This window comes from Thamnophis sirtalis, unplaced genomic scaffold (assembly GCF_051295495.1).
Source record: "Thamnophis sirtalis isolate CommonGarterSnake01/CBP01778 unplaced genomic scaffold, rThaSir2_p1.2 scaffold_8, whole genome shotgun sequence".
NCBI lineage: Eukaryota > Metazoa > Chordata > Lepidosauria > Squamata > Natricidae > Thamnophis > Thamnophis sirtalis.
In genome coordinates, this window is record NW_028261388.1 from 2,061,602 (window position 1) to 2,076,084 (window position 14,483).

Sequence of the window (14,483 nt, forward strand, 5' to 3'; positions counted from 1 at the left end):
AGGTGTGTTTTCAGTCCTCTATAAGTGTGTTCGGTTTAAACCTGTTTCTTTGGTTCTTCGTCCATGATTTCATTTTCTCCTTAAACTGTTTAAACTGTTTATTAAATTTATAGGCCACCCAATCCCGGAGGACTCCGGGCGGCTTACAGAAACAGAAATGAAGAGAAATTTAAAACAGATAAAAACACGGCAAATTTAAAAAGACACAACATGCACCCAATCTAAACGGGGCTGGACCTCAATCCAGAGGTCAACAGCCCCAGGCCTGCCGGAATAGCCAGGTCTTAATAGCTTTTCGGAAGGCCATGAGAGTGGGTAGGGTCCGGATCTCTGGGGTTAGCTCGTTTCCATAGGGCCGGAGCGGCAACAGAGAAGGCCCTACTCCGAGGCGTCGCCAGCCGGCATTGTCCCGCTGATGGCACCCGGAGAAGGCCCATCCTGTGCGATGTTATTGGTCTTAGGGAGGTGTGTGGCAGAAGACGGTCTCGAAGATATCCGGGTCCTAATAGCAGTTAGCAGTTAGACTTATCTACCGCTTCATAGGGCTTTCAGCCCTCTCTAAGCGGTTTACAGAGTCAGCATATCGCCCCCACAGTCTGGCTCCTCATTTCACCCACCTCGGAAGGATGGAAGGCTGAGTTAACCTTGAGCTGGTGAGATTTGAACAGCCGAACTGCAGATAACAGTCAGCTGAAATGGCCTGCAGTACAGCACTCTAATCACTGCGCCACCTTGGCTCTAAGCCATATAGGCCTTTTAAAGGTGATAACCAGCACCTTGAATCGTGCTCGGAGACCAATAGGAAGCCAGTGCAGCTCGCGGAGGATAGGTGTAACGTGGGTGTACCGAGGTACACCCAGTATCGCTCGCGCGGCTGCATTCTGGACTAATTGTAGTCTCCGACTCTGACTGTATTCTCTTCTTCTGACCGTGGACTCTGGGCCTTTTAGAATACATTTATGGCCAGGGCCTTTTAATCTCAGCCTTGGCTCTCCCGCAGGGCTGGGTCCCGTTACCAAGAGCATGTGCAAAACGTCCGTCGGTTCCACCGGTCGTTGCAGCAAGCGGAGGAGGAGAAGACGGAGCAAGCGGAAACCCTCGGTTCCCTTTCATCCAACACCTCCCTCTTCAGAGCTCTCAGGTGAAAAAGGCTCAGCCGGATTTTGCATCCTGCTCCCAGTGGGTAGAGCAGGGGGTAAAGTCACCATAAGGGATGACTGGCAGTCCTCGCCTTAACAACAGTTCGCTCAATGACCGTTCAAAGTTATGACAGCACTGAAAAAAGTGACAGGACCATTCTATTCCTATTCCTAATTATTCTATTCTATCCTTCCTCTTCTTTCTATTCTATTCCTAATTCATATTCTATTCTATTCTTATTTCTAATTATTCTATTCTATTATTCCATGTTCTATTCTATTCTATTCCTAATTCATATTCTATTCTATTCTATTTCTAATTCATATTCTATTCTATTCCTATTCCTAATTATTCTATTCTATCCTTCTTTCTATTCTATTCCTAATTCATATTCCCATTCCTATTTCTAATTATTCTATTCTATTATTCCATGTTCTGTTCTATTCTATTCCTAATTCATATTCTATTCCTATTCCTAATTATTCTAGTCTATTCTTCCTCTTTCTATTCTATTCCTAATTCATATTCTATTCTATTCCTATTCCTAATTCTATTCTTCCTCTTCTTTCTATTCCATTCCTAATTCATATTCTATTCCTATTCCTAATTATTCTATTCTATCCTTCCTCTTCTTTCTATTCTATTCCTAATTCATATTCTATTCTATTCCTATTTCTAATTATTCTATTCTATTATTCCATGTTCTATTCTACTCTATTCTATTCCTAATTCATATTCTATTCTATTCCTATTTCTAATCTATTCTATTCTATTATTCCATGCTCTATTCTATTCCTATTCCTAATTATTCTATTCTTCCTCTTCTTTCTATTCTATTCGTAATTCATATTCTATTCTATTCTTATTTCTAATTATTCTATTCTATTATTCCATGTTCTATTCCATTCTATTCCTAATTCATATTCTATTCTATTCCTATTTCTAATTATTCTATTCTTCCTCTTCTTTCTATTCTATTCCTAATTCATATTCTATTCCATTCCTATTCCTAATTATTCTATTCTATTCTACCTCTTCTTTCTATTCCATTCCTATTTCTAATTATTCTATTCCATTCCATTCACTTCCAGGAAAAACCTGAATGAGTTGGACGAGATCCAGAGGTATTTCAACGAAAAACTCACCAGACCTTTGACAGACCTGGGGCCTCCTTGTAGCGCCAGGTTGGGCCTCGACATCCAGAGACCTCCCTCCAGGAGGATCGATCCAGAAGAAGACCATCGGCAGCAGAAACCCATCCATCTTCTTCCTCAAGTTAACAGCCAGCATGCCGGTATGTTTCCCGCCATCTGACGTGGCAATGCCGGTGGCTCTGGCGAAGTCCGCAATGACGGGGATAAGGCTATGGGATTTGGTAGCGGGCACAAGCTAGGCAATCCTTGACGTAACAACCGCAACCGAACACAAAATTTCCATCGCTAAACGAGACGGTGCTTAAGTGAGTTCCGCCCCATTATGACGACCTTTCTTGCCACCGCTGTAAAGTGAATCGCGGCAGCTGTTAAGCGACTCCCACCATCGTTAAGTGACTCCGGCTTCCCCGTTGACTCTGCCCATCCAAAGGTCGCAAAAGGTGATCCCGTGACCCTTGTCAGCGCAACCGTCCTAAGTACATGCCAGTTGCCAAGCCTCCCAGTTTTGATCCCATGACGCTCCTTCCACAAATAAGCAGCATTTCCTAATCAATTGCGCCCGTCGTAAAAGGCGCACAATAGCTGCCACTTTGCAAGGGTGTGCACATGGAAGTACGTTCCTCTCTTGGCCATCGCTTTGGTCTGTAACTTCTGACTTCAGCATAAAAGTTGAATGAAAAGACCGAAAACTCTGCTTTCCTTGCAAAACAGAATTTGAAACTGTTTGGAAAAGATTTGCAAACCTTTAACAAAAATTAAAAAAAACAGGTTTGGTTCCTGCAAGAAAACGAGACCTGTGCTTTGAAATGAAATAGTATTTGTGCCTAGAAAAGGCTGTTGCAGCCTATCTGTGTGATTGTGTATTTCTTTTTTATTCCTATATACAATTAGAGGTCTACATTCACACAGTTATTATTCTTTTTTACATTTATCGTTCTATTTACAGGATTCTAACATACCATTTGGGTTGCTTTGTTTACCATCTTTCACCAGTTTTGTGCAAATGTAATTCTCACTGCTGTAACGATGTGTAAAATTAAGTATCTAATATTGTTTTCATAATTTCTTTTTATAATTCCTAACAGAAATAATTCCGGTTTTAGTTCACATTTAAATCACTTTTTAAAAAAAATCAGGCAGAAATGTCCCATAGCTGTCAAGAAAAAAAAAGTGGAATAAATTGTTTCTAATACATGTAGTGGAAGTCTTACAACTATTACCGGTACTTATGTGGATTTTATTCTCGTTCTTTGCACGTTTATTGCCACACTGGTATCGCTGGCAGTTGCAATAATGCTGAAACCTTAATGCTTTCTTCTTTCCTGACATCAGAATTCCTTCTCTTCCAAGGAGAGAAGAAAAGAGGGAAGGAAGGAGAGAAGAAAGGAGGGAAGGAAAGAGGGAATGTAGGAGAGAAGGAAGGGGGGAAGGTAGGAGGAAAGGAAGGGGGAAATGAAGGAGAGGAGGAGAGAAGAAAGGAGGGAAGGAAGCAGGGAAGGAGGAGGGAAGGAGAGAAGAAAGGGGGGAGGGAAGGGGGAAGGAGGGAGGGAAGGAAAGTAGGAGAGAAGAAAGGAGGGAAGGAAGGAGAGAAGGAGGGAAGGAAGGAGGGAAGAGGGAATGTAGGAGAAGGAAGGGGGGAAGGTAGGAGGAAAGGAAGGGGGAAAGGAAGGATAGGAGGAGAGAAGAAAGGAGGGAAGGAAGCAGGGAAGGAGGAGGGAAGGAGAGAAGAAAGGGGGAGGGAAGGGGGAAAGAGGGAGAGAAGAAAGGAGGGAAGGAAGGAAGAAGAAGTAGGAATGTTGTAAGATAAAATGGAGTTATGGGATGGTAAGAAAGTAATCTCAAGTATATTGTCAACTGTAGGGGAAAAAATTGTTATAAATACATATTATTAATAACAGTTATGAGATCATATAATTGTGAATGTATATATGAAATTAATAATATTTTCCAAAAAAAAAGATATTCTAAAATAAACTTAAAGAAAGTTAGTATCATCTTTCAAAAAAAAAAAAAGAATTCCTTCTCTTCCATTAGATCTATGGCCTGAGATGACAAGCCACTTTGAAGAGTCCTCACGAGTTCATGAAGACGGCCACAGATTCTCAAGCACTGACCAGGTGCTCCTTGGACAGGAAAACGGCGCCTCCAGGACCGAGATGCTCAAAGCTCCCTCAAGCAGCGAATTCTGGAATCCCAGGATAGGGGAAGAAAAATCCCCTTCTGCAGAAGACGTGCTGTATGGATTCTTTGACCCAACAAACTCCCAAAAAGCAGGATTCCCCCCCGGGATCCAGAGGGAGGAAGATTCCGCTCAGTCCCACAGTGAGGAAGAGTACGAAGAGGCCATCGTAGAACCGAGAACGCTGAACGAAATCACCACCGTGACGGACAAAACCAGCCCCTGGTCCAGCTTCGTCTCCGAAACCGAGCAGGGACCAGTCCAGATGGCGAAGGACGGGGACCGTTTGCCGAAAGAGAGCGCCATCCGAAGCTGCCCCGTCTCCGACGTGATCCAAGAGGATCCTTCGAGTGTCTCCAGCGCCACTGGATCCGGGAACAGAGGAGAAGAAGACGGGGAGAGCGCCGAGGAAGAAGAACGTGAAGCTGGGGAAGAAGAAGAGCCCACAACGGCAGGACGGGTGGAAGCTGCGGAAATCCAGAAGGTTGGTCAAGGAAGATGCGCGGAATCCCAGGAAGGAGGACCCGAAGACGCGCCCTCCACGCACAACGGTGGAGGAGACTTCGCGAGGCCATGGCAGAGGGTTGTGCCAGAAGCGGCAGAAGGGGGAGAGAAGCTGCCCAGAGACCCCCAGCAGGAAGAAGGAAGGGATGTGAAAGGAGAAGAGGGTCTCCAGCTTTGCCCCCCGTGGCAGGACATCGCCGCGCAAGAGACGGAGGCCTGTTTTGGAGAAGACGACGAAGACCTTCCAGAAGAGTCCATCACGCCCATGATCACGCTGTATCCTTTTTCCCCCCGCCTTTGTCAAGGCGGGGAAGAGCCGAGGTGGTGCAGTGGTTAGAGTGCAGTACTGCAGCCACTTCAGCTGACTGTTATCTGCAGTTCGGCGGTTCAAATCTCACCGGCTCAGGGTTGACTCAGCCTTCCATCCTTCCGAGGTGGGTGAAATGAGGACCCAGATTGTTGGGGGTGATATGCTGACTCTGTAAACCGCTTAGAGAGGGCTGAAAGCCTTATGAAGCGGTATATAAGTCTAACTGCTATTGCTATTGCTATTTCTTTCCTTCCTTCCTTTCTTTCTTCCTTTCTTTCTTTCTTTCTTTCTTTCTTTCTTTCCTTCCGAGAGCTGAGGTGGCGCAGTGGTTAAATGCAGCACTGCAGGCCACTTCAGCTGACTGCTAGTTCTGCAGTTCAGCTGTTCAAATCTCACTGGCTCAGGGTTGACTCAGCCTTCCATCCTTCCGAGGTGGGTAAAATGAGGACCCGGATTGTTGTTGGGGGCAATATGCTGACTCTGTAAACCGCTTAGAGAGGGCTGAAAGCCCTGTGAAGCGGTATATCAGTCTAACTGCTATTGCTATCTATCTATCTATCTATCTATCTATCTATCTATCTATCTATCTATCTATCTATCTATCTATCTATCTATCTATTCTATCTATATCTATATCTATCTATATCTATCTATATCTATCTCTCCCTCTCTCTATATCTATCTATCTATCTATCTATCTATCTATCTATCTATCTATCTATCTATCTATCTATCTATCTATCTATCTATCTATCTATCTATGTGAAATGAGGACCCAGACTGTGGGGGCGATTTGCTGACTCTGTAAACCGCTTAGAGAGGGCTGAAAGCCCTATGAAGCGGTATATAACTGCTAACTGCGCAAAACGCCCCTCTCGTCTTTGAATAAAGGATGGTTCCTCCTTGAGAGGAGGGGGGTCTTCCTTTTACTTCTTCAACATGGTCCTCTGTGCGGCCACCACCGACTCTTCCTCGACTTGGCTTCACACTCACAATCGTGGAGGTGAGGTCCAGGAAGGCAACAGATTTAGGTTGAGGGACCTTTGAGGGGTCCTGGGTGCCTTCTGATATTGGTTGTTTTCTTGCAGACGTTTCGTGGCTCAATTAGTGAACGTCATCAGTGCTAGAAGGGAGTGGGATTTATAGAGGAGGAAAGGAGGGCGGGAAGGAGTGAGGAGGAGGAGGAGGAAGAAGAAGAAAAAGAGGAGGAGGGAGGCTGTGAGGTCCTTGGTGCTCTCTGAGGTTGGTTGTTTTCTTGCAGACATTCCACGACCCAGCTAGGGTACGTCATCAGTGCTAGCTAACGTTATCATCCAGCACTGATGATGTTACCTAGTGTGGTAATGAAACGTCTGGAAGAAAACTATCAACCTGAGAGCACCAAAGGCCCCACAGTCCTCCCTCCTCCTTTCTTCCTCCTCCTCCTCCTCCTCCTCCCCATAAACCCCCACTCTTCTAGCACTGATGACGTTCCCTAGCTGGGTCATGAAACGTCTGCAAGAAAACCACCAAGCTCAGAGGTCACCAAGGACCCCACAGTCCTCCTCCTCCTCCTCCCCCCTTCCTTCTCTTCTCCTTCTTCTTCCTCCTCTCCTTCCTCCTCCTTCTCTCCTTCCTCCTCCTCCTCCTCCTCCTCCTCCTCTTCCATAAACCCTATTCTCTTGTAGCACTGATGATGTTCCCTAGTTGGGTCATGAAACATCTGCAAGAAAACAACCAGGCTTAGAGAGCATCAAGGACCCCACAGTTCTCCTCCTCCGCTTCCTCCCCCCTTCCTTCTCTTCTCCTTTTTCTTCCTCCTCCTCCTCCTCCTCCTCCTCCTCCTCCTCCTCTCTACAAACACTCCTCCCTTCTAGCACTGATGACATTCCCTAGCTGGGTCATGAAACGTCTGCAAGAAAACCACCCAGCTCAGAGAGCACCAAGGACCCCACAGTCTTCCTCTTCTGCCTCTGCCTTTGCCGCCTCCTCTCCTCCTCCTCCTCCTCCTCTTCCTCCTCTTTTTCCTCCTCCTCTTCCTCCTCCTCCTTCACAAATCCTGCTCCCTTCTACAACTGATGATGTTAGTTCTAGTGCTAGTGTGGTAATGGAAGTCTGCAGGAAAACCACCAAGCTCAGAGAGCGATCAAGGACCCCACAGTCTTCTTCCTCCTCCTCCTCCTCCTCTTCTCCACAAACCCCCCTCCCTTCTAGCACTGATGATGTTACCTAGTGTGGTAATGAATTGTCTGCAAGAAAACTACCAACCTCAGAATGCACCAAGGGACCCCCACAGTCCTGCCTCCTCCTTTCTTCCCCCTCCTTTTCCCCCGCCCCGTCCTCTCCACAAACCCCACTCCCTCCTAGCACTGATGACGTTCCCTAGCTGGGTCATGAAACGCCTGCAAGGAAACCACCCAGCTCAGAGAGCAACAAGGACCCCCACCGTTCAACCCTGAGCTACGAAGATTCTCCTTTGTTGGCCAAAGAGCTTTTGAATAAGAGGCCGGCTCAGTGAGTTGGGTAAAGACTGCCAATTCCTGCCTGTGCCCCCCCTGACAGTAGTCCTCCACTTACGCCCAGAATTCAGCTCAGAATCCCCCCTCGCTAAGCGACACGCTTGTTAAGTGCACGTTGCCCCCTTTTACAACCTCGCTGGCCACAATTATTGAGTGAGTCACTGCCGTCGTTAAGCTGGCAACACGGTTGCTAAGTGAATCTGGCTTCCCCGTCGACTTTGCTTCGTCAGAAAGCCGCCAAAAGGGGTGGGGGGCACCGCAACCGTCCTAAGTACATGCCAGTTTCCAAGCGTCTGGAGTTCGATCACATGACCACAGGGACGCTGCGACGGTTGTAAGTCCCTTTTTTTTCAGCGCCATCGTAAACTTTGACAGTCACTAAGCGAGCCATTGTAAGCCGAGAACCACCGGTACTTCTGTTAAAAGGAAAAAAACAACCATAGTAAAAGAAACCCGTAGTAAACAGTGGATTCACTTAATAACCACAGTATTTGTGCCCACTTTATCACCTTGCTGTCGCTTAACGGCCACTGCCCTAAGGGTCATAAAATGGGTTGCATTGGTCACATGCTAACCCACTTAGTGACCGACACAACTGATAATTGCAGGCTCACTCCCAGCCGTAAGTCAAGGACAACCCTCGAAGAGCTGAGGTGGCGCAGTGGTTAAATGCAGCACTGCAGGCTACTTCAGCTGACTGCAGTTCTGCAGTTCGGCTGTTCAAATCTCACCGGCTCAGGGTTGACTCAGCCTTCCATCCTTCCGAGGTGGGTAAAATGAGGACCCGGATTGTTGTTGGGGGCGATATGCTGACTCTGTAAACCGCTTAGAGAGGGCTGAAAGCTCTATGAAGCGGTATATAAGTCTAACTGCTATTGCTATTGCTATTGCTATTGGCCAACTCATAAAACAGTTGTTGGATGTGACGCACTTTCTCCTTGCTAAAAAACCCTTAGCACAGCCTTCCTGGGCTTATAGTAGCACCTGGCAAATATGCCAGACTACAATTCCCAGAGTTCTTAGCCAGCAAGGACCAAAGTCTGGGGAAGACGCCCAGGCTCCAGGGCTCCGTTCACTCAACCTTTGGCCTGCCGCTTCCAAGAAAAAGGAGAACAAGTTTTATTAGTCCGATTTAATGATTACTAATATCCCAAGTCCTCTCTCCAAGAACAGGAGGCAGTTTCTACGCCCTTGGAGAAAAATCTTTGAGTTTTGCAGGCAGGAAGTCCCAAACTCAGCCACCAAAACTAGAATAGAACAGGAATAGAATAGAATAGACTAACAGAGTTGGAAGGGGCCTTGGAGGTCTTCTAGTCCAACCCCCTGCCTAGGCAGGAAACCCTATACCATTCCAGACAAATGGCTCTCCAACATCTTCTTAAAGACTTCCAGTGTTGGAGCATTCACAACTTCTGGAGGCAACTTCTGTTCCACTGATTTAATTGTTCTCACTGTCAGGAAATTCCTCCTCAGTTCTAAGTTGCTTCTCTCCTTCATTAGTTTCCACCCATTGCTTCTTGTTCTGCCCTCAGGTGCCTTGGAGAATAGTTTGACTCCCTCTTCTTTGGGGCAACCCCTGAGATATTGGAACTCTGCTATCTGGAAGTCATAAAGTCCTAAATTCAGCCACCAAAACTGACGAGAACCAAGAACAGGATTGCTGTTAGTTGTGGAGTCGTGTCCGACCCATCACAACCCCATGGACTATGTTCCTCCAGGCCTTCCTGTCCTCTGCCATCCTCTGATGTCCATTGAAGCTCAGGCCGACTGCTTTGGTGACTCCATCCAGCCACCTCCTTCTCTGTCGTCCCCTTCTTCTTCTTTTGCCCCCCATCGTTCCCAGCATGAGGCTCTTCTCCAGGGAGTCCTTCTTCCTTCTCCTTAGGTGGTTAAAGTCTTTGAGTTTCCTCTTCAGGATCTTCTAAAGAGCAGTCAGGGTGGATCTCCTCTAGGACTGACCGGTTGGATGGCCTTGCAGTCCAAGGGACTCAATGCAGGAGTCTTCTTCTCCAGCACCAGAGTTCAAAGGCCTCCATTCTTTGGCCCTCAGCCTTCCTTATGGTCCAACCTTCACAGCCATCCATGGCAACTGGGAATAACCACAGCCTTGACTAGACACACTTTTGTTGGCAGGCTGATGTCTCTGCTTCTTAGTCGGCTGTCTAGATTTGCCAGTGCTTTCCTCCCCAGGAGCAATTCAGGAACAAGATTATAAATTCCTAGATTATAAATTTCTCTACTGGGGTAGACATGATAGCAGTGTTTCAGTATCTCAGGGTCTGCCACAAAGAAGAGGGAGTCAAGCTATCCTCCAAAGGACCTGAGGGTAGAACAAGAAGCAATGGGTGGAAACTAATGAAGGAGAGAAGCAACCTTGAATTAAGGAGAAATTTCCTGACAGTGAGGACAATTAATCAGTGGAACAGAAGTTGCCTCCAGAAGTTGTGAATGCTCCAACACTGGATTTTTTAAAGAAGAGATTCGATAACGATTTGTCTGAAATGGTGTAGGGTTTCCTGCCTGAGCAGGGGGTTGGACTAGAAGACCTCCAAGGTCCCTTCCAACTCTCTTATTCTATTCTATTCTATTCTATTCTAAGTAGCCTAAACACCACAACTGAGCCATTGTTTCCCCTTTCCTAAGAGAGAAAGTTGTTAAGTGAGTTCTGCCCTTTCTGGCCACAGTCGCTAAGTGAATCACAAGTTACTCACCCAGCTGTTAAGTGAACCCGGCTTCCCCGTTGACTGCTTGTCCAAAGGTCGCAGAATATATGACCCCGGGGAGTCTGTAGCCGTCATAAATATGAGTCGGTTGCCAAGGGCCTGAATTTTGATTACGCGACCACGGGGTCGTAAAGGTGGAAAACGGTAATAAGTCATTTTTTTTCCAGTGCCGCCATTGTAACTTTGAACGATCACTCAATGAACTGTTATAAGTTGAGGACTGCCTGTATTTTTTTCTTTGCAATTTTCTATCCGAGGTGGCGCAGTGGTTAGGGTGCAGTACTGCAGGCCACTTCAGCTGACTGTTATCTGCAGTTCGGCTGTTCAAATCTCACCGGCTCAAGGTTGACTCAGCCTTCCATCCTTCCGAGGTGGGTGAAATGAGGACCCAGATTGTTGTTGGGGGCGATATGCTGACTCTGTAAACCGCTTAGAGAGGGCTGAAAGCCCTATGAAGCGCTATATAAGTCTTAACTGCTATTGCTATTGCTATTCTATTTTTTCTGGGCTTATTTAGTGCCATTGTAACTCTGAACGGTCGCTAAATGAATGCTTGTAAAGTCTATAACTACCTGTAGTAAAAATTGCCTTACCCAGATCCTACATTGAAGGCAGACAATGTTGTTGTAGGCAACTCCAAACATTTCTCTAAGCCGTCATTCCTTGGCAGGACAAAAACGCTCCAGGAAAAGTCGCCCGGATTAAATTTGTTGGCATCTGTAGATCAGATCAAGTGGGAAACAATGAGGAAGATACATTTGCTTGTACGTTTTTATTTTTATAAACGGTTCCAGGCAGCTAATATACCTGATAGTCTTTCCTCCTCCTATTTTCCTCACAGCCACAATTCTGTGAGTTGGGTTGGGCTCAGAAAGAGGTGGGGGGGGGGGACTGGTCCAAAGTCACCCAGCTGGCTTGTGCTTCAGGGGGACACTGCGACCGTTGTAAATACGAGTCAATTGTCGAGCCTCTGGATTTTGACCGCGGGGGATGCTGCAACAGTCGTTCAGTGGGAAAAATAATAATCAGTCCCCTTTTTTTCAGTGCCCTCGCAACTCCAGATGTTCACTAAAGGAAACGTCATAAGTCAAGGACTCCACCTGTCTATTTCCCAGCTGTTCTGTTCCTTAACTCTCTTCCTCAGATCCGAGCCGATTATGGTGCCCAATTTCTTCCTCCCTCCACAACATCTGGAGGTCTCCATGAGGCTTCTCAGCGCTTCCCCCTCCCCCCTGGTGGCTGCTCGTAAAGTAAGTATTATTATTTTAATTGTTTTATAACTGATAAGCCACCCAGAGTGCCTTTATAGGAGATCTGGGCGATATAAACGACTAATTCCCACAACACTGTCATATTACCTAGTTTTACTATTATTCGTCTCTTCCTCCCAAGTAGATTTTAGATTTAGATTTAGAAGGTTTATTTATATGCCGCCCTTTTCTCTGGGGGGACTCAGGGCGGCTCACAATCCAAAAAGGAAAGGGGGGAAAACAGACTTTTTACATATAAGACAATACATAATTAAAACACAACATTCATACCATTCGGGCGGGTTACAATCTTAGCCCCAGGCCTGACGGGATAGCCAGATTCTGAGGGCCGTGCGGAAGGCCTGGAGGGTGGTGAGGGTACGAATCTCCACGGGGAGATCGTTCCATTGGGTCGGAGCTACCACCGAGAAGGCTCTCCTCCGCGTGGTTGCCAGTCGGCATTGACCGGCAGATGGAACTCGGAGGAGGCCCAATCGGTGAGATCTAATAGGTCGTGTGGAGGTAATTGGCAGGAGGCGGTCTCTCAAGTACCCAGATCCACTACCATGGAGGGCTTTATGGGTGGTAAGTAGCACCTTGAAGTGCACCCGGAGATCAACAGGTAGCCAGTGCAGCTCGCGGAGGATAGGTGTTATGTGGGTGAAGCGAGGTGCACCCACAATCGCTCGCACAGCCGCATTCTGGACTAGCTGAAGTCGCCGAATACTCTTCAAGGGTAGCCCCATGTAGAGCACATACCCACCTCTTCTATCCACTTATGGCTTATCATAATATTATCACTTATGACGTTATCACTGGAGGTCTTTAAAAAGAGACTGGACCACGATTTGTCTGCAGTGGTATAATAGGGTCTCCTGCTTGAGCATGGGGTTGGACTAGAAGACCTCCAAGGTCCCTTTCAGCTCTGTTGAAGAGCCGAGGTGGCGCAGTGGTTAAATGCAGCACTGCAGGCTACTTCAGCTGACTGCAGTTCTGCAGTTCGGCTGTTCAAATCTCACCGGCTCAGGGTTGACTCAGCCTTCCATCCTTCCGAGGTGGGTGAAATGAGGACCCGGATTGTTGTTGGGGGCAATATGCTGACTCTGTAAACCGCTTAGAGAGGGCTGAAAGCCCTATGAAGCGGTATATAAGTCTAACTGCTATGGCTATTGCTGTTCTGATTGATTGTCCAATAATAGTTGCTCTAGAATAGGCTACCATTTGGAAAACCCAAGTGCTACAGGAAGGAGGGACCATTTCTGAGGATGGGGATCCATCAGGATCTGAATCAGGAGTGTCCAACCTTGCATGGCTGGCTGGGGGATTCTGGGAATCAAAATCCTCAAATCTTAAAAGCCGTAAATCGAGACGCCTGTTGCAAATGGAGGGTTTTTCCACCTTCCTGTTCTTTTGTAGTTTGCTGTCCCTGTCAGGGATCTTGAGTCAGGAGAGGTTAATGGCTCCCTGGTCTTGGCCATTCCTCCGAGGACTATTTCGGGTTTCTAACCCAAGCGAGATGTTCCTCCTCCTTTGCCAAAGCTCTTTATAGAGTCTCCAGAGGTCAGGAGGTGACTCTTCAATGACGTCACTCGCCTGAGTGAAACCGACTCCGGTGTTCTTGGATTGATGAGGTCAGCATGGAGAACTTTCGGAGAAAGGCTTTTTTTTAAAAAAAAGAACCTCCAATTTTTGGCACTTTGAGGAAAGGACAGGATGGTTTTCTGCACCGATAATGATTCTAAACTTACAGAATTGGAACCCAAATGTCTCTTGATTTATCGTGTAGACACAACTCCCTCCTCCTTGGGTTTCAGCTCTCCTGGCTCAGAAGGAGAATTCCAAATTAATTCCAAACTCAAGGATGAAAGGAATTAGTTCTAGAACCGTGATGGCATGCCCTCGCCCCACCTCAGCTCCACCACGCATGTGGGGCCAGGGGGCATGCGGGAGACAGATGGTATGGATGGAGGGATGATATGGATGGAGGGATGGATGGAGGGATGGATGGACAGATGGATGATATGAATGGAAGGATGGATGATATGGATGGAGGGATGGATGGAGGGATCATATGAATGGAGGGATGGACAGATGGATGGATGGATGATATGAATGGAAGGATGGATGATATGGATGGAGGGATGGAGGGATGATATGGATGGAGGGATGGATGATATGGATGGACAGATGGATGGATGGATGGATGGATGGATGGAAAGATGGATGGATGGACAGATGGATGGATGATATGGATGGAGGGATGGATAGATGGATGGATGGACGGATGATATGAATGGATGGAGGGATCATATGGATGGAGGGATGGATAGATGGATGGATGGACAGATGGATGGATGATATGAATGGAAGGATGGATGATATGGATGGAGGATGGATGGAGGGATGATATGGATGGAGGAATGGATGATATGGATGGACAGATGGATGGACAGATGGATGGATGGACAGATGGATGGATGATATGGATGGAGGGATGGATAGATGGATGGATGTTTTTTTTTTTGAATGGAAGGATGGATGATATGGATGGAGGGATGGATGGATGATATGGATGGAGGGATGGATGGATGATATGGATGGAGGATGGATGGATGGAGGGACAGATGGAGGGATGATATGGATGGATGGATGGAGGGATGGAGGGATGGATGGAGGGATGGACAGATGGAGGGATGATATGATGGACAGATGGATGGACAGATGG

At 46.8% G+C, this 14,483-nt stretch overlaps 1 protein-coding gene across 1 annotated transcript in view; it reads left to right on the forward strand.

The window, feature by feature from the left end:
• C2CD3 (C2 domain containing 3 centriole elongation regulator) overlaps nucleotides 1-14,483 on the forward strand; it is an 84,561-nt gene that overhangs the window by 63,212 nt on the left and 6,866 nt on the right. Inside the window, exons 29-32 of the mRNA XM_087720954.1 lie at nucleotides 1,001-1,141; nucleotides 2,232-2,434; nucleotides 4,329-5,253; nucleotides 11,653-11,758. Coding sequence (XP_087577080.1) covers nucleotides 1,001-1,141; nucleotides 2,232-2,434; nucleotides 4,329-5,253; nucleotides 11,653-11,758 — 1,375 coding nt within the window. The remainder of the gene's footprint in view (nucleotides 1-1,000; nucleotides 1,142-2,231; nucleotides 2,435-4,328; nucleotides 5,254-11,652; nucleotides 11,759-14,483) is intronic.